This window comes from Perna viridis, chromosome 13, assembly GCF_037379345.1.
Source record: "Perna viridis isolate PV_CMFRI_1.1 ecotype Kerala chromosome 13, ASM3737934v1, whole genome shotgun sequence".
Lineage (NCBI taxonomy): Eukaryota > Metazoa > Mollusca > Bivalvia > Mytilida > Mytilidae > Perna > Perna viridis.
In genome coordinates, this window is record NC_142457.1 from 28,960,685 (window position 1) to 28,985,507 (window position 24,823).

At 32.5% G+C, this 24,823-nt stretch overlaps 1 protein-coding gene across 2 annotated transcripts; it reads left to right on the forward strand.

Moving 5' to 3' along the window:
• The first annotated feature begins 1,726 nt into the window (after window positions 1-1,726).
• Window positions 1,727-24,125, forward strand: LOC148600238 (uncharacterized). 2 transcript variants are annotated; one of them, XM_088557317.1, is made up of 8 exons: window positions 1,727-1,824; window positions 3,955-4,218; window positions 6,588-6,741; window positions 8,834-8,964; window positions 14,143-14,169; window positions 16,856-17,092; window positions 18,063-18,140; window positions 18,424-24,125. In XM_088557317.1, exons 1-8 carry the CDS (start codon window positions 1,767-1,769, stop codon window positions 18,522-18,524), a joined length of 1,050 nt encoding a protein of 349 aa, XP_088413443.1. In that variant the 5' UTR covers window positions 1,727-1,766; the 3' UTR covers window positions 18,525-24,125. The 2 variants fall into 2 exon arrangements, with proteins under 2 accessions (XP_088413443.1, XP_088413444.1); XM_088557318.1 differs by lacking the exon at window positions 14,143-14,169.
• Window positions 24,126-24,823: the final 698 nt, after the last annotated feature.

Genomic DNA, 24,823 nt, shown 5'->3' on the forward strand with positions numbered 1-24,823 from the left:
TAGTGATGACTTCAAATTTGTAGCAACATAACACTGTTCTAGAAGCCTTATTGTATCAAGTCTATAGAGCGCTACAAAAAGTCCGCGTAGTTACGACAAGCTCTGGCATAAAGTATGGGTTGTGACATGAAAACCCCATATGCAGGTGCTACAGATGAAAGGAAAGTTGACTATACGGAATGAAAAGACATTGCGTTTGTCGTGTAGTTTGGTCAATACATTGTAGTTTACCTTTTCCATCGATCTCTAAGTGTATGTCAAGATATGACTTCACAGTGTCTATGGTATCCTTTGTCTCAAGTACTTTTGGATAGATGCCTGAAATATTAGGATTGTTTAACGATAATACGTCATCTATAAAAAGGAAACTGAGATCAAAGGATCTTGTTCCTTCCTTTGGGTCAGATAAGCTATAAAGTCAACTAGCCTCATAAGAGTACAGGAATGGGTCAGCGAGTAATACAATTTGTTCCCATTGGAATACCGACCGTTTGTTGAAGAACGCGTCCACCGCAATGGATATTTTCAGCATTTTGAAAGCATATTCTTTGGTATATTTGGAAGATAATTTGGAATCGTTTTTTTTTTACAAAGTATGAGGATTTCTACCGAGTACTACGTATCTGTATCTAGATATACCATATTTTCTGGAGTAACAACGATGTATAATTTTTTAACTGAGTATGGCCATGGAATGGGAATTGTTTTTGGTTGTAATTGTATTTTTGTATTAAAAATTTTGAAAGTAGAGTTTCCTTAAATCACAATTGAAGTTGTCAATTATCACTTAGAGTTTAGGTCTTTTCAATGTGGTTATTGATTTTATATCAAACGTTGCTTAAAAGTTTAATTGTCTACTTGCAAATATTTTATATATCGTTTGATTAATGTTATAAAAAAGAATTAAGAAAAAAAATAATATTTGACTTTGAATTGAAATATTTTATAATTCAATGTTTGATTGTAAAATATGACTTGATTATGAAGTAAAGCACACAAAAAGAATACCTAGAATACTCAATCCTAATTGCAGACCTATAGTTAAAACATTTAAGTGAGCACACATAGAGAATACCTATGATACCCCACCCTAATGGCAGACCTGACAATAATGTTCCTTCGTGGACAATAATAAATGTCTTGTAAAATATTGTTGAAATTAATTAGGTAGGACTGGTGGAGATCGCGTATAATTCTAGGGCTCATAAATGGATTATCTACCCTGCACGGATCATGCAGACAATAATTTCTTCACCTCCTTGGGTGGCCCTGGGCTGACATTTTTATCCTGAGATTTTTTGTCTCTTTGACATATACACCATATATACATATTCTTGATACATAATAGTACCTAACCCACCTATAAAATGTCATCAAAACCCACCGAGTGATTTAATAAGGAGAAGTTGCACCAGGAACAAACAAATATGTATAATTAGAAATGTAATAAATTGCTTAAATGAAAATGAAAATCACAAAACAGTCGAAAATATCGTTGTGAGCGTACCAGACACACAATCATGGACGTTCAACATTCCATTAAAAGTTAATTTTGATCGATTTTAACTAGATAAAAAATAAATGATTTTTCACATTATATTTTTTATTCATGAAATTCACCTTCCACAAAACCAGGAACTATTTATAAAGTCTCTAATGAAACATAATACGCCGATACTTGTTAAGTAGTTATCGTTCGGCCTTCTGTTTGCGTTGGTGTCTAAACCCAGTCTACAATTATAAGGACTTTCTGGTTCGGAAACAAAATGGTGTCACAGAAACTGCTGATTTTCAATATCTGTTTAATTTTATTTGTTTTATTAGGTAAGTTGTTTAATTGTCTGTAATCTACAAAAACAAAATTTTCGTTTTACTGGTCATTTTATCATGTATAGTGATTTTTTTAGCGCTCGTCATTTTCGTCATTGACGAAAGACTCTTCAGGATGACGAAAATAATTTAGTCTCATTTCAACCTGAATTCTTTGAAAGTACTGAAAACATTAAGAGCTGTAAGTCCAGCATTGGTTCAATTTGCGAAAGTGACAATTTTATTACCCTAGTCTTGTTCCGACTCTCAACAGGTGTCAAAATTTTGTGTGTAAACAATCACCTAATTTGAATTGGCCAATTACAAGGAGTATATATACATGTAAATGGCAATCTCTTGATTGAGATAAAGGATACTACAGACACTGTGAAGTCAGCCTCATATCTTGATCTATACATAGAAATTGATGATAAGGGAAAACTATTGACCAAACTTTAGGACAAATCTGATGACTTTTCATTCAGAATTGTCAACTTTCCTTTCATTTTCAGCACTTGCTTATGGAGTGTTCATATCACAACTCATATGTTATGCCAGAGCTTGCTGAAATTACGCTACACTTCTAATAAGTAGGCTTCAGGAACAGGGTTATGTTGCTACAAGATTGAAATCATCACTACAGAAGTTTTATGGCCGTCATCATGAACTTGTGGGTCATTATGGTGTATCCATCTGCGCCATGTAAACTGATTTTTTCAACATGTCATAGTTTTCCTTTCCTCTTTTGTCTGCCCCGTACTTTTGCCCTGATTATTTATAGCATTGCAGTATTTGCATCTGGTACTAATCTTACTGGTGTTTTCATCAATGGTGTAGAAGTTCCAAATAGGGTCTAGATTTCATTTTAATGAGATTTGTAGTGACAAGACTGAGTAGTATTTTCAGTGATAGTATAAATCTGGACATTTAAGGGCAGACTTTGGACATCACTATAAATCATCAGGTAGAAAACTACAGTTATTCCTTAGAAATTCTCCATTTTCTTATACAGAAGAATTTTGTTTGATACATATAGCAAAACATGAACTTCTTCAGTTGTTAATATGGGGAAATGGGGTGCATCTCTTATTCTCTACTCCTTCTACACCACTGAATGTAATTGAATGAAACTTTCACAGAATCTTTATTAGATGTTCCTGTTGTGACCTCCTATTTTAGAATTTGATCTGAATCAATTTAGAGGTTTCACATAGCAAAGCATATCCCCTAGTCATTTGTTAACATGGAAACGTGGGGGGACCTACATTAATATCTAAGTATTCACAACTAACTTTCCAGTTCACAGGCCCAAAATACATTTTTCAGAAATTTTTATTTATTGACTGTTGACCTGTAGTAGTTAATTTTACAGGCTCACCTCCATTTTGACAAGTCTTGGGCCTTGAACTACTGCTTAGTAAGTGAAGACTGCTATGTCTTATCCGCTACTCCTCTCATACCACTGGATAGAATTGCATAAAATTTTTACAGGATCTTTTTTACATGTTCTTCTTGTGCACCTTCTGTAAAGGAATTTTGATTCGAATCAATTTGTGGGTTTCACATAGCAAAACATAGACTACGTTATTGGTCATTTTATTATAGGGACAAGGGGGAACACATCTCTATCCGTTATTCCTCTTACACTACTGATTGGAATTGAATGAAATTTTCTCAGAATCTTTATTACATATTCCCATTGTGCACCTCCTATTTTAGAATTTGATCCAAATTAAGGTGCATCTTATCAAACAGGGGAGTAGGGGGTTTCAAGTTAGTAAGCATTGCTCACATTTTTTCTAGTTGTCTACAGTGTACATGTACATGTTTGTATATCTACATCATTGCCTACTGTATGCATGTACATGTATACCTACACATGTACATTATTGTCTACATTATTATCTACCGTCTACAAGTTTATCTACAAAAATGTACATTATTGTCTACTGTTTACATGTATACCTACATATACAACATTGTCTTCTGATTACATGTATATCTACATGTACAACATTGTTTACTGTTTACATGTATACATGCATGTACATTATTGTCTACTGTTTATACCTACATATACAGTATTATCTACTGTTTACATGTGTATCTACATCTTTGTCTATCAAACTAATGTTATTTTTGTAGTTTTGGACTATGCAGAATGTCGAGGTGGAAGGGGAGGGAGTAGAGGAGGAAGATTTGGGACGAGATCATATCGATCAAGGTCATATCGATCAAGGTCATATCGATCAAGGTCGTACAGAGCCAGATATAATGTTGCCAGATCAAAATATTCTGCATATCGACTTGGTTCAACACGTGCTAAACAAGTTGCCATTACTGCTGGCTTAGTTTATGGTGCCTCTAGGTGGAGGACTAGGAGAACCTACATATCAGGAGCTAGAAAATGTAAGAAAATACATTTGTATATACTCTAGTACATGTACTCGAATTCATTAGTTTTTTATTTATACATCAGCAAAATATTTATGGTTGTATAATGGGCTGTCATCGTCTTTGTCATCATTTTCCATAGTTACTTGATTTATTAGCAATATCTTGAACGGTAGTAATTTGGTCTTGATTTTTAGGATTATGACATTAACTGTTTAAGAATTACGGTCCAAAAAGGAGCCAAAAAGTAAACATTTAGCTGAAGTGTACGTGAATGGTGTACTCTAAGGATCAATACCACAAAGGTCAAACTGGAATTAAACCTTAACAGAAATTAGAGCCTGACAAGTTCCAAAACATGTATTTTTATTTTTTTTTTTTTTTAAATAATAGAACGAGTTAATAGAGTATGGATCTCTTTTAAATTATTCCTATGGTTCCATACCACAGAAAGTAGGTTTGATTGATTCCTGTACTGTTAAGGACTACCAATACAGACTAGAAAGGAACCATGAGCAAGAATTTTACTAAGCATGAATATATACAATAATATAACTCATGATCTCTATGACATTGTATTGCTAGGTTCCATACCATCAAAGTCACGCTGGGATTGATTTTGTGGGTGATAACTGGATCCATGAAGGAATTAAGGCCTAAATAAACGTGTTTCGGGTTTATAAACTAAAAGTGTATGGATGTCTATGAAACACCAATACAGTGTACTAGGTTCCAAGTCACAACAGGAAGGATTTATGGATTTATAGGTTTATGGTCTTTACATTTTCAGAATTAAGGGTGAAAAAAATGAAAGGATTAGATTTTTGTTTTATTTTGTATAACTGCAAATTTTATGTTCTTTTGACCAATTTCTATGTGGTCTGAATCTTGTCAAACATTTGATCACAATCCAAATTGAGAGAAGTGTATATACATGTGTAAAGTTTGAATTCTGTGTCCATACTTGTTGCAACTTTTTAGGGTTCAACTACTGAAGTGATATGAAGCTGAGTCATGCAAAGTATTTACAATGTAACTTAATTTAATGAGAAAATGTTTATGTCTTGTACAACAGATACATTATAAATTTGAAATCATATGACGGTATTGAGATTTCACTGTTTTACAAGAACAGGCAAATGTAGAATTTAAGGAGGTAGATCTAGGGTAAGGGACACAACTCTTACAAATCATTTGAATGTTTGTACTCAGCATTTTACATCAATCTCATGAAGCATCAAAATAACTTGGACTGATTTCATTTTGTTTCAAATGAAAGCTTGATAGGCTATGGTGGTATTGAATATGATACAAACATATCACTGACTTCAAGAGTTATGTCCTTTCCTTAAACCAAACAAATAAAACACATAGGTTAAGATTACGTTTCAATAAAAATTAATTCATCTTTTCTGATAGTTTTCGAGTCAATTTTTTTACTAATAAAAAGAAGTAAATATGATGTTTTTAAAAAGTTCGTGAAACACATGGATATATATAAGTGTATCTTTGCTGTTCCACTGTCGCTGTTGTCAAGAACCTAACCCGCCTTGGAAAAAAATATAACTCTGATTATATTATCCATGTTGAAGCATAGATTTTCTAAGATAGGAAAGGCAATAACTTTTTTGTATGGAATTTGCAGCTATCGTCTGAATTTTGTTTACGTCACATGATATGTGTAAAATATTCCCATCATCCGTGGAGAACTACAATATTTCCTGTATCTGTACAGATTGATCTGGCAGGCCGAAACTGAAAAGGATGTTGCTAGAGATGCCTTTAAGGGATAAAATAATTCTGTAAAGAATTGCGATATGCTATAAAGTTATCGACCATTTTCAGAGTGAGGGGAAAGGGGGTATGGGGTTGGAATTTTGGAAAAACTTTTTTTCTCAAGTTATTTATTTATTGAAAAAAACTTCCCCATTAATTAACAAGACAGATTTTCAAATAAAAATATTGCATTTGCAAAGTAAAAATTTTCATCGGGATCGACCCCCTTTGTAATGTCCTTTATTATTTTTACGAGTCTCACACAGACGGTACATGTATAATAAAGTTCACGGTGCTTGCTGATTTAGGCAACACCTACCTCATATTAATTAAAACACTGCAGAGAAGAGAATATCTTTATATACCATGGAAAGGCTTGCATTAGTTTTACCTTCTCCAGTATCATGTAATAGTGTGGTTCCTTTGAGTGCAGGAGAATGTTTGATCTGGCCAACTCATACCTAAGACTTGAAAATTGCTAGTGGCTGCTTCTTTTGTTTTATCTGGTGTAACCAATAATTGTTGTGGAATATTACATACTATTAGTTAAATAATTTGAGACAAAAATGACATGACTAAAGCTGTTAATGAGCCATTTTAACCCATAGGGCCTGAAGTATGCTACAATGATATGTATGAAGGAAACTCAACAGTGAAATACTATGGCCGATTTGTCTGCCCTATGTATAACCAACCTGATGATTATATCTACTGTTGTGGTGACATCGGTGAGCAGAGATGCTGTGAATACTTTGATACTGAGTAAGTATATGTATCTACTGTTGTGATGACTGGTGAGCAGGGATGGAGTAAGTATATGTATCTACTGTTGTGGTGACTGGTGAGCAGGGATGCTTTGATTCTGAGTAAGTCTATGTATCTACTGTTGTGTTGACTGGTGAGCAGGGATGCTTTGATTCTTAGTAAGTATATGTATCTACTGTTGTAGTGACTTAAGTGAGCAGAGATGTTGTGAATACTTTGGTACTGAATAAGTCTATGTATCTACTGTTATGGTGACATCGGTGAGCAGAAGTGCTTTGATTCTGAGTAAGTATATGTATCTACTGTTGTGGTGACATTGGTGAGCAGAGATGCTGTGAATACTTCACAACCAAGTAACTATAAGAGTCTACTGATATGGGTACATTCATGACATTGAGCAGAGGTGCACTTAATGTGTCCCTATTTATTCCCTTATTTTTAGCTCACCTGGATGTAGGCCATGGGAGTTATTGCCATCACTTGACATCTGTTGTTGTCATTTTTAACAATTTTTTAAACATCTACTCTGAAACTACTGATTGGATTTGGATGAAACTGTGACTGTTCCTTATGGCATTCAGCAGAAATTTTATGCTTTAATTTTTGATCCCTCAAATACATGGCAGCTGTTACTAAAAATAGACCATGGGAGTCAAACAACAGTTTTTCAGCAAATATGTAAAAAATCATTAAATTTGGCTGGGTGAAAGTGTTCAGCATGATGAGAGCTACCAGTGTGCCAATTTTCCTGAAAATCTGTTAACTGATGTTATTATTTCAAAAATCTTTATCTCATTTGACTGGCTGTATTGAAATTTTTTGTGTTGCCATTTTGCGACTAGTTCCTTGGGATTCCAATTATTTTTTATTATTTTTTATTTATTTTTTTTAAGGAAAGATGAGATTCTAAGTTGAATGGTGATTACAAAAAATTTTATTCTTGCTTTGATTTCATCAATATTTGATTCACATAGTAAACATGGTTTCCTGTGTTGAATAGTGATGATGAAAATGTTGTAATGTTGTATAGCCATGGTTTAACTTCATTTTATGCTTTTTTTTTCAGCAAATGTATAGTGGGCTAATGAACCCCCTCCCACCCTAGACCCAATGGGATAACAGGGCATGGGGGACTCTGCCCAAATTTTTTCCTGCTGTTCTAAAAAACACTTTGAAGGCATTTCTAACCTTAGGTTCTCAGTTGAACTAATAGCATTTCATTAATGTATGCTCTTTTTCAGCAATTTTTGTCAAACATGGTAACAAAACAGGATACCTTTACTCACTTCATTAATAGGGCATGGTTCCAGTTGAGCAATTCAGCTTCTTCAAGAGTCTCATGTTTTCACTCCATTCTTGGTATTAGGATTATTGACTTTTTTTTGGTTAAGCATGTAATTATTCAGTATTTGTTTTAGTTTTCTCTATCATGCCTAATTTTTTGACCATTTGTGCTTATTTTTAGACTTGGAGAATTTTCCTTTCTATTTGTTTAGCAATTTTCCTGCCAAAAATTTACATAGAACATATAAAAGTGTTAACAAAAGTGAGCCATATTCTGTTATAAATTCTTGCATTTCTAAGTGTTTTAGACATTTCCAGATGGAAAAACATCAAAGTCAATGTTAATGTGAACAGAAGTGTCCATGTTTATGTTAATTGCAGTGTCTATGTAAATTGTAACAGAAGTATTGAACTGTCCATATTATGTTAACAGAAGTATTCCACTGTCAATGTTCATTGCCTGAATACAGCTGAAATATTGCTGCTCAGGCATTAAACCTCAACAATCAATCAATCAATCAATCAATCAATCTGTCAATGTTTATGTTAACAGAAGTGTTCAACTGTCCATGTTTATGTTAACAGAAGTGTCCAATTGTCCATCTTTTTGTTCACAGAAGTGACTATGTAAATGATAACAGAAGTGTTTATGTTAACATCATTGTCTATGTAAATGTTAACAGAAGTGTTCAGCTGTCCATATTTATATGATCAGAAGTATTCAGCTGTCCATGTTTATCTTAGCACAATTTTCTATGTATATATTAACTGTAGTTAAAATAAAGATTTGAATTTATGTTAACAGTAGTTCACAAGGATCAGGCAGGATAGCAGGAACTGTTATTGGAGTAATCATAGCTGTCATTGCTGTAGCTGTTCTGGCATACTGCTGTTTTAAGAAGAGGCAGAAGTTTGCTGGGAAAACTCTCTCCACACGTAAGTACTGGTACTTTAGAGATTTCATAGTAATTAAGTGTTTCTACCATGTGTTAATGGTGAGTAATACACCAATAGGTAAGACATTTTATTATTATGTGGTGAGTTACACATTAAAAGATAATACATTGTAAAATTACATGGTGAATTACTCATTAGTAGGCGAGTCATTGTATAATTACATTGTGACTTTCTCACCAAAAGGTAAGACATTGTGTAACTACATGGTGAATTACTCACCAATAGGTAAGACATTGTATAACTTAAGGGGTGTTACCAATTGGTGAGTTATTGAATAACTACATGGTGACTTACTAATATGTAAAACACATTTTATTATTACATTGTGTGATACAAATCAATAGGTAAGACATTGTACAATCAGATGGTTAGTTACTCACCGATAGGTAAAACTTTGTATAATCAGATGGTTAGTTACTCACCGATAGGTAAGACATTGTACATATATAACCAGATGGTTAGTTATTCACCAATAGGTAAAACTTTGTATAATTAGATGGTTAGTTACTCGCCAATGGTAAGACTTTGTATAATCACATGATGAGTTACACACTAATAGGTAAAATTACAGTAAATGAAATGTTCTGTCATGACAGTAGAGTCACTTATAGATGTAAGAAACTTTCCATTCTATTCACATTTTTTAAGATAAATGGAATTGCAAATACTGTGATGGAGTTTGAGTTTCAAAGCTCCCATTTTAGATTTTATTTATCGAGAAGTTAAAACCACATTCAGCTTTAAATATAAATTACAATAATAACTGTAAGCAATACTTTTTTTACTGTAAAGTGATCAATTTGATCAATAGATTTAAAACATTTATAAATGTTATTGAAACTTCTCTGTATAAATAGATTTGTTTGTATCTATATTGCATTGCCTGTTTGTCTAGTGGTAGTTAGATCAATTACTGCTGATAATTTGATTGTTATTAAGTGATATGACATGGCTGGTCTTTATATTGATGAGTATATTAGTATATATTGATTGGTATACAATATTCCACATCATAAGTTCATCTTAATGTTGGTTGTTTTAGTTGAAATAGTGTAGGTTCACATGTATTAATGGCCTAAAGGAACCTAAAATGAACCTATTTATGAAAGTTTGTATAAATTCCTTAGATTTCAACTAATTCTAATTAAGGGGGCTTATTTTAAAGTGGTTAATTAGTATATGGTCTAATCCCCTAGTAGGAGATTCCGAAATAATAGGTAAGAAATTTGAGTTCAGATTATTCAGACTTTTTGGACCAAAATAAAAATATTTTAGGCCCAAAATCAAGGGTTTGAATGAAAATTCTGAACTGAATTTGGAAAAATATTTGGAATTGTGCAACTGGTCTATTTGAAAAAATAATTTGGAATTCCATGCTTCATTCAGAATATTTGAAAGGAATTCTGAATAAGCTCAGAAAAAAATTCATTCAGAAGAGTCAGAATATTCCAAACTAGTTTGGATTTATCATTTAGAATATTCTGAATACTCCGAACTGGCTCGGGAATTATCATTCAGAAAAATCTAAATACTCTGAATGAAGCTTGGAAATTTTGATGGAATTCCAAATGATGTTTGGAAGTACAAACGCATTGAAAAAAAAATCCAAATGAACATGGGAAAAATTCTGAATGATTTTGAATCAAATTGAGCTTGGAAAAAGTTTCCGAATACATAAATACTTGGAAAAATTACAAATGAATGAAGAACTGAAACCAGATTGATGTCCTTATGTAATGTGGATGACCACTTTGATGTCCTTGTGTAATGTGGATGCTACTCCATGTGTTTTAAGCTAATTACTCTGATGTAAAACCTGAACACAAATTGTATTAGTTCATACCCTTGAGCATAAATGTAGAATTACTGTCAAACCATTATACATGCCATGTTTCTATTACAGTAAACATTACAAATTATACTGTTCAATTTGATATGTGGAATCTTGTTTAAACCATTTAAGGGGAAAAGTTCTAAGTCCAGCTTTTCTATCATATTTTAAGTGGAAAAAATTCCAAGTTCAACTTTCAGAATATTTTCCAAGTGATAAAAATTCTAAGTCCAACTTACCAAATGTTTTCCATGAAAAATAATTTTCTTAAGTTCCTACTTTCTGAAAATTTTCAGAACAAAAAATGTCCTCACTTTCTGAACTATTTCCGAAATTAAATACAATTTTCTGAATGATTCATTCAGAATACCAAACTTAAGGCTTGGAATTTCAAGTAAAGTTTGGAATCTCCTGCTGCGGGTTATTTGTCAAATGGGAATTTTTTTTTTAATTGTGTACAATTACTCTTTATTTTTGCCCCGTGCAGGTCTGGGTGTTAAAAGAATAGGCCTGCAGCAGCGCTAAGCTTGTCGTAAAAGGCGACTAAATAGTGCTCAGAACCCTAGCCTGGGGCTAGGGTGCTCTGCCCACAGAGCAACTGGGATGTGTGCCCCAGGTGGTGGAATGGGGTACCCCTGGTGTGTTACATGCTGGGGTTGTCAGGCTATAATACGGAAAACCTGACCGCAAACTATAGTGGTGCACCGTGTTGGGAAAGATGCCACTTTCCTCGCACGTTAAAGAACCCTACTGTGGTATTCTCCCGGAGTAGGAACCATAGGGCTCCGCCACAGGAGGCTAAATTGCCCGACCCTACCCACCTCTCCCTATTTCCAGTGGCAATCAAAGTTTGTCGACCCCATTGTCCTTGTGTCCCATTCCTGTTTCATTTCATTATCATTTCATGTTCATTTTATCATCCATTTCATGTTCATCGTCTGAATATAGCTGAAATATTGCTGCTCGGACGTTAAACCCTAACAAACAAACAAAACTCTTTATTTTTACTTGTCACCAACAGTGAGAGTAGGTCTTGTAGGTGCTCGACTCTGTCGGTCCATCTGTTCGTCTGCCCATCCATCTGTCCCTCACATGTAGGGATACCTACTTTTGAAATGTTTTACTCAAAAAGTATTATAGCAATATAATGCAAACTTTGTAAACTTCCTATTAGGCCAGGTAAACTTAAGTGGTAGATTCTCATACAGCCTTCACAAAAAAATATGGGGGTGGGGGGGATGGAGTATTTAATTTTTTAATTTTTTTAACATTTATTTGCTAGCTACGGTAATTTCAGCTATATCATTTTCAGAGAAGAACTGTTATTTTAGTCACCAAGAAATGAAAGATATGTGTGTTAAAGTATCCCAATACTAAAAACTGACTTGAAAAAAATCCTGATTTTGAAATTTCCACCCCTGTTTTTATTTTTGTCAATGACAAAGGGGATGAGAATCTACTAGTTAATTTTATTATGGAGAAACTTGATTTTCTTTTTCCTACAATTTGAGCATGTTGAACATTTTTGTCACTTTATGCTATATAATCTGTAACTCTGAAACTATTGGAGTAATATTATTCAAACTTTGATCTATTGGAGATGTTCAATTCTAACTAGGGAGAAATTTGATTATTTTTTTCCTACATTTTGAGAATGCTGAAGGTAGTCAATTTAAAACAAAATATTTCTTATCTAATTCGGTTTTAAGAGTATTTAACAAGAGTTTCAATAGCATAAATTAAGGATTGTTAGTCTTAGGAGGCCAAAGTGGGACCAAACTGTTTTGGTCTGATTTTGAAATTAGATTTCTCATGAAAATTCCTGCGTTTTGTGTCTCCCCCTCCCCCACCTCTCCTCCACTTTGGTGGGAAGACATATTGTTTTTGGCTTGTCCGTATGTCCATCACAAAGTTTGTCAGAGCAACTCCTTTGAAACTACTGAACCAATTTTACGAAACTTTGTATGTAGAAAGAACATCATATGTAGTTGTACGTATTACCAGGAAATTTTGATCCCCCAATTTTTGTAGAAGTTATGCCCGTTTGAACTTAGAAATTTGCCAAAAATGCTCATAAATGACCTTGTCAGCACAACTCCTCTGAAACTACGAACCTAACTTTACGAAACTTGCTAAGAAGCAAGAAAATCATATGCAGTTTGTGCATATTACCAGGAAATTTTGTTATCCCAATTTTTGTAGGAGTTATGTCCCTTTGAACTTAGAAATTTGCCATAAATCCTCATGAATTAATCTGTCAGCACAAGTCCTCTGAAACTATTGAACTTAATTTTAGGAAATGTGATATGTAACAAAAAAACATCATATATTATTTTTTGGGAGTTATGTCCCTTTGAACTTAGAAATTTGTCAAAAGTACTCACAATTACCTTGTCAGATCAAATTCTCTGAAAATACTGAACCAGTCAATGCAACTTTTCTACAGCCTCTCGACATAATTTTATATTTTATGAAGCTGTTCTGTGGATCTGGTGGATACTGCAAGTGGATCCAGTTTGTGTGTTAAACAAACATTAATATTTTTCAATCTGATTTCAGATATCTCATACGGTTTTGGGGTTATAAAGGGGCAAAGGGAACCACACTCCAAAAAATTTCCTTCTTTTTGTGATTTTGATAAGTTTTTTTTATTAGATTCCTTGTGAAAATCCTGGCACTTTTTAAAGCGGATTTCAGATATCTATTACAGTTTTCCAGTCTGTCCCCTGGTTGGTGCCTCCATTTTTTTTTTTACTGATTTTTCCTTCAAACTTTGGTGAATGGTTTGTAGCAATAAAAGCTTGGATGGGATTGATTTTCACAGACAGTTTTTCTAAAGAGTGCAAATGTATGCTTGCATGGTATTCGTAAGGTTCTTTGATTAACTCTCCAATGGAAATATTTTTAGTAGTAATTTGAAATAAGTTTATTAATTTGTCTTTGGTATGTTTTTGGCAATTTGGTCAACGTAACTTTTTCTTATTCCATTTTCTTTTAAATTTTGATTCCTTCCAGAGTTTCCACAGCTTATTTTTAAGCGATGTAGCCCTTTGAAATTGTAAATTAGTGATATCATGGGCTCAATCAGCGTCTGTGAAGCAATTATAGAGAAAGTATGAATACTTTGTGTCAGAATTTTTTTCTGGGACATGCAGATCAAGCAATAGCATGTAGTACATTTTATTATTGTTCAATAATGAAGAATGCTACTGTGTATGAAGAGTACTAAACATAGTTTTATTTGCATACTGTATTATTTTCAACTAAGAAAATATCGGTGTTGATATAAAGCAAGCTTAGTATGCCTTGTTTAATTGTCTGCTTAGGTACACCAGGAACGCATCATTTCACAGGTAGTAACTTTGTTTATCTTTTTATTTATTTTAACCATTAGCTGTGTTCTTTTTTCTTTTTCTTTTTTTTCATGTAGTGCATGTATCTCACCAATCCTTAAACTGAAGCCTTGTTTCTTTTTACATTAGATTAGATTAAATGCATAGCATGCTTTCAATTGTCATGAAAACCATTCATATTTAAGCAGATAGGCCTAGGGTAAGGGACACAACTCTAACAAATCATTGGAATGTTTGTATTCAGCATTTTCATGTAAGCATCAAAGTTTCTTGGACTAATTTCATTCTATTTCAAATGAAAGTTTGATAGGCTTTAGTGAAATTGAATATGATACAAACATATCACTGATTTCAAGAGTTATGTCCCTAACCTTTTGTCAACTTCCTTAAGCGACATGTATATAAGGGATTGAATCACACTCTGATTTGCAAAAAAGGTCAAAATACCCTCAAAAGAGTGTAACTTAATCCTTTAGTGGTACAAAAAATCCCTTCAATGCATATCTGGAAATCACGATGACAAAATTCTTTCATATCATTTGAAAATGAGCGATTGGTGGCAATGATTTTTTGAATATAGAAGGACACTTCATGGTGTGGGGAAACATTGTTCATCATAATTAGGTTTGTACTTGATTAAGATAAATTTTTACACTCCATAAGTGAAATACTGTTAACTATTTTTTTTCTGCCAGCCTGACTTTGCCATGCTGTTCAGTTGATAAAATGATCAACCAGTTATCTTTGAATAGAAATCAATTGATTCAATTAAATTTATCACAATTCAGAGAGAAACATAATATCCACATCAGAAAGCTTTTAGTCTTTATTCATTGGTATCAGTTTTTGTGGTTTCTCAAAATTTCATTATTTGAGTTTTGAATTTGATGATATCAGTACAGCCTCTTAAGTTTTCAACACAAATTTTTCCTTTCATCATGAATAGTTGACAACCACAGAAACTACTAAATTAGTAATCCACAAATGATAGCTGTTCCAATTGTTATTACAGTGATACCTATAAGTTACCAAGCTCCAAAACAGCATCTGATGCTCAAAATTTTCTCTAGATTCTGCAGCCAGCCCTCTAAGAAAGTGCATGAATCTTGCAAAGTTGAGGAAAAGTAAATGATTGTACGCGACTTTACCCAATTGTCATGCAACGTTTGATTTGAAAAATGTTGTGATAATTTCGAAAGGCCTGTCTGCAGCAGTTAGTAACAGACTGAAAGAATGTCTGCCACTGCATAGGATACCTTTCTAAACGAAGCCCCATTTGGAATGTGACCAGTTTAGACAGGTGTTTTTGTTTGGTTTACACAGGTTTAAATTACATTTAAATTGATTTGAAGTGACTGCTTTATACAGTGTTTGCCAATCTGGGCTCAGTTAAGATAGGTATCACTGTAATACCACTCTGTAAACAATGAGTCATTTAATTTGGTTTAGTGGTACATACTGTTCTGGTTACATTGAGTCTAATGTATTTAGCTTTTTTAATGTTTAAATAATTGAATATTTTTTAATCTTTGTAATAATTTAATGAAGGTAATTTTTGAAGGCTTTTATAAACTGCAGATGTTTACATTGATAAGATAAATATATGTGAATTGCCTTCAAATATTTGTATTTATTTACATTGTATTGAAAGTGTTTAACATTTCATGATGAATAATATTAACATAAGTTTTTAAGTGATTGATATTTGACCCAGATTTTGTCCTTCCTTATGAACTTGTCATCTGTAATTTACACAAGAACTCAAAAAACCCTTCTAAACATTTCTGGCAATCCTTTGCGAATTGTTTATATTTATTACTGTAAGCTTTAAAAGACTTATACATATTTTTTTTTTGTTTTCTGACACATCAAAAAACAGAAAAGGAAGTTTGATTATCATGTCAGATCCATAACTGTTTTATTCATATATTTAGATTGATGCTAATCTGGGTCATGAATTTTAGAGAGGCAGTCTCTCCATCAGCATGAATAGATTATAAACCTTCATTTGATATAAAAACAAGCTAAAAAGGGACATGCTCATTGTGTACTGATTTCACAGCTTTTATTGCAGTTAATTTTTGGAAGGCACTCAAAATTTGTTATAAAAACTTAAAATTATAAAACATTTGTTCATAAATAGTGTTAACCTGGCTACTAATTTTATTCTGATACATCAATATGTAAGTAAAAGAAAATATCTACAGTACATATACATTATTTAAAGTTTTAAAAAAAAACCTTGGATTTGCTTTCTTTCGCTGCAAACAAAGTTTGGGAGCATAAAGAAGTCTGTCTGTCTGTCTGCATTTCGTTTGGTACAATTCATTTGTTGATGTACATGCAGGATTATAATAATAGTTGGACTCCAAAAGGAAATAATGTAACTTAGATTCACAGTTCACATTTTCCTTGCTTACCTTGAATGTAGATGTAACATTCACCTCTTTCACAAATTAATAACACTGATTTCACCATAGCTATGATATAAACAGTATAACAAAGGTTTGGAACTTTAAGTTGATAGCAGTATAACAAAGGTTTGGAACTTTAAGTTGTTAGCCATAATTAGTAGTAGTACATTGTATTGTTGATCTGGGGTTTGTTTGCAGAAAAAATAAATTAACATATAATAATAACTTAATGGCACTTTTGACTTGCTTTAAATACTTTTTCATTGTTTCAGATGAGACAGCCAAGCCTCTTCAACCCATGGGATACTCAGAGCCTCCACCTCCTACAACTGCAGCCTATGGAATTCAGCCTACTGCTGACATGGGGCCACCTCAACCACCAAGCTATGGTGATGCCATGGGGACACCTTACCCACAAGCTGGAGTCCCTTACCCACAAGATGGAGCTGCTTACCCACCCACTGGATCTCCCTATCCACAGCCAGCACCTTATCCACAAACTTCTTATGGTTAGGATGACATTGTAATGGTTTTTATAAACCTGTCTTTTTAGACAGGACGTATTATGGTATACCAGTGTCCATCCATGCATCTGTTGTTCACACTTTCCACAGTGATTCAGAAATGCTTCTAATTTTTTGCGAAACTTAGATTTTGCAGTTCAGAATTAAGGGAACTTGTAATAAAAGGGGATTCTACAGTTTTGTACTACAACTCAATACTGGTTGTACCCATTGTCATGAAACTTTGGAAAATACTTTATTTTCCATTGATGTAACCTCCCTTTTTAATTGGGTTTTTGATTTATCAAAATACCTTATGTCACTGGTTCATGCCTGTAACTTTCCTACTGTTTCTGAACGCTACATAAAACTTCTATTGCAAAAATCTCATCAAACTTCCATGGGAACAATTTTAAGTTTGATTTACAGATTGGCCTTGATGGGATGTATTATTTGTAAGCAGAATGGCTCAGCTGTGGATCAACTTCCTGTACTGTTGCCCTGGTTTTATAAATTCTCTACAACCCTTCAAGGGAATAATTTGAAATATGATTGAAAATGTGTAACCTTTGATTTGGAGATTGTGTTGTATTTGCTTTTGGCCAAGAGCTTTATTCAATTTCTTTAATTTTCAATTTGAATTTGGGGATTTTGAGACATCCCTGTCCTATGGACACATTTCTTCAGCATTTTATAATAACAAAAACAAACTGAACTGAAAACATGTCTTTAAAATAACCATACAAGTATAACCTTGAAATTTAAAAAAAAAATAAAAAAATAAAAAAAATAACCATTATCTATATATTATCTTTTTTTTTTTTTTTTTTTTTTTTTTTTTGTATTTTATAATTCATGTACATGTACATTTGTACTTTTATATTTTCATTGTGTGAAAAATAATAACAATAAATACTTGATGAAATGCTGTAATGGGAAGTCAGTTTCAGTTACAAATTGATGTTTGTTGTTTTAGATGACAAGCCTCCAGTGCCTTCAGCTGAAGTCAGTAGGGGAGAAAATCTGCCCTATGGTTTGAATCCTGAAGCTAATGGTAGGTTCTGTTACAATGTATTTAGAAATCAAATCTCTGAAAGTGTTTCCTTAACTTTTATCTTTGGAGAGAATGGCTGAGAGCTGGTGAATTAAATAGTGAATTTGTATGTCATATTTTTTTTATCAATGCACCTTCTTTTCTTGGAGAGAATGGATATGAACTAGAAAATCAAATGGTTTACTCTTGTGTCTTTAAAATATACTCCTCTAACATCACAAGGTGAAGGGAATGTCCTTGGTAAAAATAAACTGTTCTAACAGATATTGTTTTCCATTTTTAGGTTCCCCTTACCCCCCACCAGCTGGTAGTCCTTATCCTCCCCCTGGGAATGCCTACCCACCACCGACTGCACCCTACTCATCAACAGGATATCCGCAATGAGGAGTGGTAAAACCTATTTAGTAGGTAGATATCAACAGTGAAGAGTGTTGAAACTTTTTTTAATGAAAATTTCTTGTGTACACTATTACATGTACTAATATATTTACTGATTTTAATGTATAATGAGTAGTTTTACCTACCGGTACATGTTTTCATACTTTTAGAATCTTTATTACATAGTTTTGCATGCCAAGATACAATGTATTATACATACTGTTTGAATTCTTCAAGCTTTTTTGCATATTTTATGTAAATTACATTTAAAAGCCTAATTGATGTTACACAATTTATAAATGTGTATAAATAGGCATTACTAAAATTGTCAGATTTTCTACATTGAGATGAAATAAGCAACACTTCTGATGGTTCCTTGATATTGTTGTTACTGGTTTGTGAATTTTGGAGATTTTTGTTGTGTTTAATATTTGTGTCTCTCTCAGTCAGTGTCTCTGTAAGTGACAAAGTCATATAATTCTGTCTTCCTCTGTCTGTACTTTCATCATTCCCTCATTTTTGCAAAAAGTACCAAGTAGCTGGATTTTTCAAATGTTTGCAATTACTTGATTTTTGGGGTACATGTTCATGGGATACAGATCAAGATTATGTTGTGTGGAGCTCAACTAATTTTTGATACTTTATATTTCATAATACATGTATTTTCATATTTTTTTGTTTATATTAATAATTAGCTCACCTGGCCTTAGACCAGGTGCACTATTGCCATTCACTTGGTGTCTTTCATCTTCTGTCATCGTTAACTTTTCTACTGAAATGTTCTCCTCTTAAACCACTCTCTAGGTGTATTGAAGTTCAAAGTTGTAGGACAACTCCTTGATAGAGTTATTGCCCTTGAAAGGCAGAAATGATTTTTTAGCAGTTTTTAGCCAATATCTTAAAAATTATCATTGATAGAAAAAAAATTTCAATGATTGATGAAGTGATCCTTATGATAAGGCCTACTCAAGTCTTTTGTTAAAGTTGTAGGATGTTGCCTGACTAGAGTTATTGCTTTTGAAAGGCGAAAAATGAACCAGGTGAGCGATTCAGTTATATTGTTTGCTGTATCAACCTTAAAATAATTGTCCAAGTTGAGAGACCTGTCAAACTTAAATGAGTAGGTACATGTTTTAATCCCACTGAGTAGGTACATGTTTTAATCCCACTGTTCTGGTCTTAACCTTCTCGTTTGTGTCACTCTTGATACATTTAATTCCTTTTTGTGTCTTTCCTTCCACTTTTTTTTTAAATTTTGACAAAGAAATTAACTCGAGGAGATATTTGGAAAGAGATAATTCTTTTTTATACTAAATAGTCTAGAAAAAAACTAATGCAAGTATACAGGTTGCAATACGGATTTTATTGGTTGATTTATTGTTATTTATACAAGTTCACAGGCCAATCTATTGTACAGGTTGTTTTGCAGGTCAATCTATTGTACAGGTTGTTTTGCAGGCCAATCTATTGTACAGAATGTTTTGCAGGCCAATCTATTGTATAGGTTGTTTTGTTGATGTGTTGTATTCTTTTGATTCTCTAAACAAACCATACATTAGTATTGTGTAATAAATATTTGTACTTAAGTTCCACCACCCAGTTTCTAGTGCCATATTTTTTTATACAATGTATGTGTTGTTCAGAAATATGTTCTCTTGCATCAAATGCATTTCAAAGATAACTTTTCTATTTTGTTGTTGATTGTTTTAAGTACCATTCTGTGTAAGAATCAGGCAATGGGTGGCACATCATTTTTCTCAATTTAGTCTTTTTTGCCTTAAACGTATTTAAAACATATAGAAAGCTACAGAAATGCTACTAAAATTTATCCTGAAGCATTTAGTTAGACTTTTTTTTTTTTACTGCTATATAAGGACAAATTTGTGTGGGAAAATTTTCACACCATTTTTCCATAGTGCATTTTAACTAAATTTGACCTATCAAAGTCTTTAAATGGCCAACTTTACAAACACTTTTATGGGCATTGCTGAAGGGTATGAGGTATACATACTTGCATTACATGTATGTGGATTATGCAATCAAATCTCTGCTTTTTTTTCTTCATGTGCCAAACCTTACACATATTTTGCCTGTTTAGACAGAGAAGTACTGAGTATGCATTTTATGTGCTGTGTTTTGTTACCGTAGGGGAGGTCTTGGTATAGTCTTTTATTTCTTTGTGACATTTGTTTGATATTTTGTCTCTTTCTGTTGTTATATATGTTACATACAATACTCTTTTCTTGTAAAGACTTCACTTAAAACCTAAGCAAACCTTTAAAGAATATATTTATATGTTAGCCAACTTTAACTGCTATCAGGACAAGCTGTCAAAATTTAATTTTTTTATATAGAGGCTACTGTAGATTTTATACTTTTATTAAATTATTTATTACATTTTATATACAATTTTTAAAGTATTTTTTATTAATATATTGAGCTGTCCGTGTAATGTTTCTTTAAAATGTTGTTTCAGTAAACATACTATTGTCCAATTTTCTCACAACTTGAAAAGGCAACTAAATTTAAATTATATTTTGAAATTAAAACTTGGGCACAGTCATAAGGTACCTAGGGAAATCTCATTACTGAATGTGCTTTAAAATCCATTTTCTTAACATTTTTTTATTCCATAGATATATTAAAGAAGTGATGCAAAAGTGTAATAACTGAACAGCAAACTAAGAATGGTTATCATGTGGTCTGTAACTGTTTCTGAATAAGTTATTAATGTGAACTTGGTGTATTTTTAATGTGCAGGAATCACCTCCTGTCTGATTTTTTATAAAGACTACTACTTAAGTACCTAGACTTAAGATAGATGCTTTGTTGGTATATATCATTATGCTTGCTATTTCATGTGGTAATAGGGCAAATTAAGTTATTTGTCAAAAAAAAGTTTTCCACAAAAGGGTTTAAAGAGTACTGTGGTATTTATTTGTATGGTACCAATTTTCAAGGTTATTTACCAGATTTTCTGAAGGAAAAAAAAATGTTGTCCTGTATTAGTTTCTGGTGTATGGCAGGCCCGCTTGGCTGCTGCCAAAGCTTATCCAAACAATAATTTGAAAAGTATGTGGCAGATTTTTTTTCAAATTTGGATATGTTGTGTCATGTGATAAATGAAAGTATGAGTGACATTTAGAATACTCTGATTTTATCCAACTTATTCTCAAAACTTGTATAAGTGACATTTGGCACTCTCTGATTTTTACTACTTTCTATTGTATATCATACAGTAGCACAGTGTTGTAATATTTTTATGTTTAGATTTTTTGCTTTGCAGTAGTAAAATTACTATAATTTTTGTTCAGTAACACCAGACCAAAGCTGAGTTTCTGTTTCCAATTACTATATATATATATATATATATATGAGGTTGACAATATTTATGTCTTAATACATACATCTTGAGTATCAGAAGTCAGTAAGGCAGAAAAATATTTAATTAATGTTATCTTTTTCCCTCTGAAATCTTGGTCTGAATAGTTTCAATCCATCAAAAGTCAACATTTTGTAATCCAGGAAGAGAAGAATTTCTAACAAAATTATAATTTTTTAAACCATGAAGATTGATACCCATAAAAAGGTAATTGTTGATAGTTATAGACGTTGTACATAGACCATTTTACATTTATAGCTTCCCCTATTTTATATCATTTATCTGTAGATACACAATATATATATATATTGGTATGAGTTATTATTATTTCTACATAATACTTTTTGTTATATCACCAAGAGGTTCCTTTCGTTAACAGTTTCATTGAAATGCAGATTCTGGTTCATTTAACCACCTATTTTATTTATTTTCTGACAATTCTTGAAGAACAATCACTCATGTTTGGTATATCTGACATCCATTTAATGAGTGATATCACAGAATGCTAAAATGATAAATTAATTTGGAACATCAGCTATCTGTGTACAGTGTTCTTTAATCAGATTTATATTATTTGAAGTTTTTACATAATCGCTAAACTTTTTATTCCTTTTTTTTGTCTGTGTTATTGTTCTACCTCTCAGGAATCAGAAGTCTGTAATCTATGATTACCTTAGTTCTGTATGAGGTCAGTCTAATTATAATAAGACCTCTCAATTGCTCCATTCAGTCACTGCATATAGGGTCTTACAACACTCCATTCTACTTTCTGTTCAGATACTCCGGTTTTTCCCTTTGACTAATGCTGTCAAAATCTTGACAGATGAATCAAGAAGGTCATCTGAACAGAAAATAGAATGGAGTGTTGATATATTTTGCATTGTATGGAACAATTGATAGGTCTAATTAGATTGGTATGAGATTGATTTTTTATTGAAGGAGTATATGTATATAATCATTTTACTACAGGGGGAAAATTAAGACATAAACTGAGTACTTGTGTAATATTCGTCCCATGGATTATATTGATTTCAGCGATTGGACAAAAGTCATTATAATGTTACATGTGTATTGTTTAGACAAAAGTCATGACAATGTTACATGTGTGTTGTTTTTGGACAAAAGTCAAGACAATGTTACCTGTGTATTTGGACAAAAGTTATGACAATGTATATGTGTATTGTTTGGACAAAAGTTGTGACAGTGTAACATGTGTATTGTTTGGACAAAAGTCATGACAATGTAACATGTGTATTGTTTGGACAAGTCATGACAATGTAACATGTATTGTTAGGACAAAAGTTGTGACGGTGTAACATGTGTATTGTTTGAACAAAAACCATGACGATGTTACATGTGTATTGTTTGAGTTGGTGGTCAGTTTAACATCACTGTACACGATCTGGATTGTTAAGATATTGTATCGACATGGTGTTAATGTGTGAGATTTATAGTAATTCATACCTCATACAGATTGTAATCTGTGTATTATGTTCTGTCAGATCTTGTTTTTTTTTTTACATTGTTATTGTTGTCACATCATTGTAAAACCAGCATGCTGGATCTAAGGGTATTAATTTTTAAAATAATTACATTGATGACTAAGTGCATTGTATATGTTTAACACTTTAAATTGATTTACTTAATAATCTGTTTTACAAAATCGAGGGCTTTATCCCTTTTGAGTACACATTGACAGGAATTGGACATTTTAATTTTTTTTATAATGTAATTAATAACAAGCATTAAAAATATGTTCCTCCATAGATAAATGTGTGATCAGGTATTACTTAAAGGTAAAATCCAAGTACTGTGAGATCAAATTTCCAGATTTTAATTTATGTGTGCATTGGATCGTTAGAACATGATATACAGAAAGGAATCTTATTAAATATTACATGTGGCCAACAGGAAACATCAGGGCAGTTGTAAAATTGGACAGTAGTGATAGAAGGGATTGGGTATTTGATACTGCATGTACAGAGTACATTGTTTTGTGCCATTTTTTGGTCACAGAAGCATGACATTCTCTTTCACATCCAAATTTTAGTGGTCTTGACATGTGATGATGACTATGTTCTGGAAGTGTATTGTTTGATTGTGATACATCTGATATTAAGTCCAGTTTATTTTTACTGGACTATTTCAACCTGTGTCATCAATATTTCTATTATTTATCTTACTAAATGTTGATGGTGACTTTTTAAAATAAATTTATAAGCTTTTATTGTTGTTTGTTTACTTGTATATTGTCACACAGATTACTTGCTTAGCAGTACAACTTAATATATGTTTATATGATGCATATTGGAAATTTCCGTTACAAATTTTTCAGTTTCTATTGGAGGTAATGTTATTGATATTTTGTATATTACATGACAACATACATTGTCTCTCCTCTTGTTCTCTTCTGTGTGTTTACAGTAAACTTGGCATTTTTAGGTGATGCACAATTGAAACTTTTGTGAAAGATTTCTCAGCTTCTATTAGAGGGAATGGCTTATATATTTGGTGTATTGCTTTTGTATGAAGACTTGTACCATGCCCTCCCCCATTCCAAGTTCCTTGCTTTCTTTTCAGCTGTTTTATCTTGATTTTACATATTTATTTTTGGTTTCATTAATGCAAACATTTGACAAAAAGGATTGAGTAGGGTAGTTCTTAGTACAAAGTACTGTACAACATCAAAGGTATGAGGTCAAATCATCATCCAGTAAAGCCAACAGACTGCAGGACACACACTATTACAAGTTTTAATATTTAATGGGTGAAAGATGAAATACTGACTTATAGAAATCAGCGCTGTTTTAAGACACTTAATCTTAACACTGGAGTCCGTAGTTGTTGATATGTGATATCTACATTTTTTTGAAAGGTTGTACAACTTGAAAACACTCTTTATAGAAATGTAAAATTCTTGATA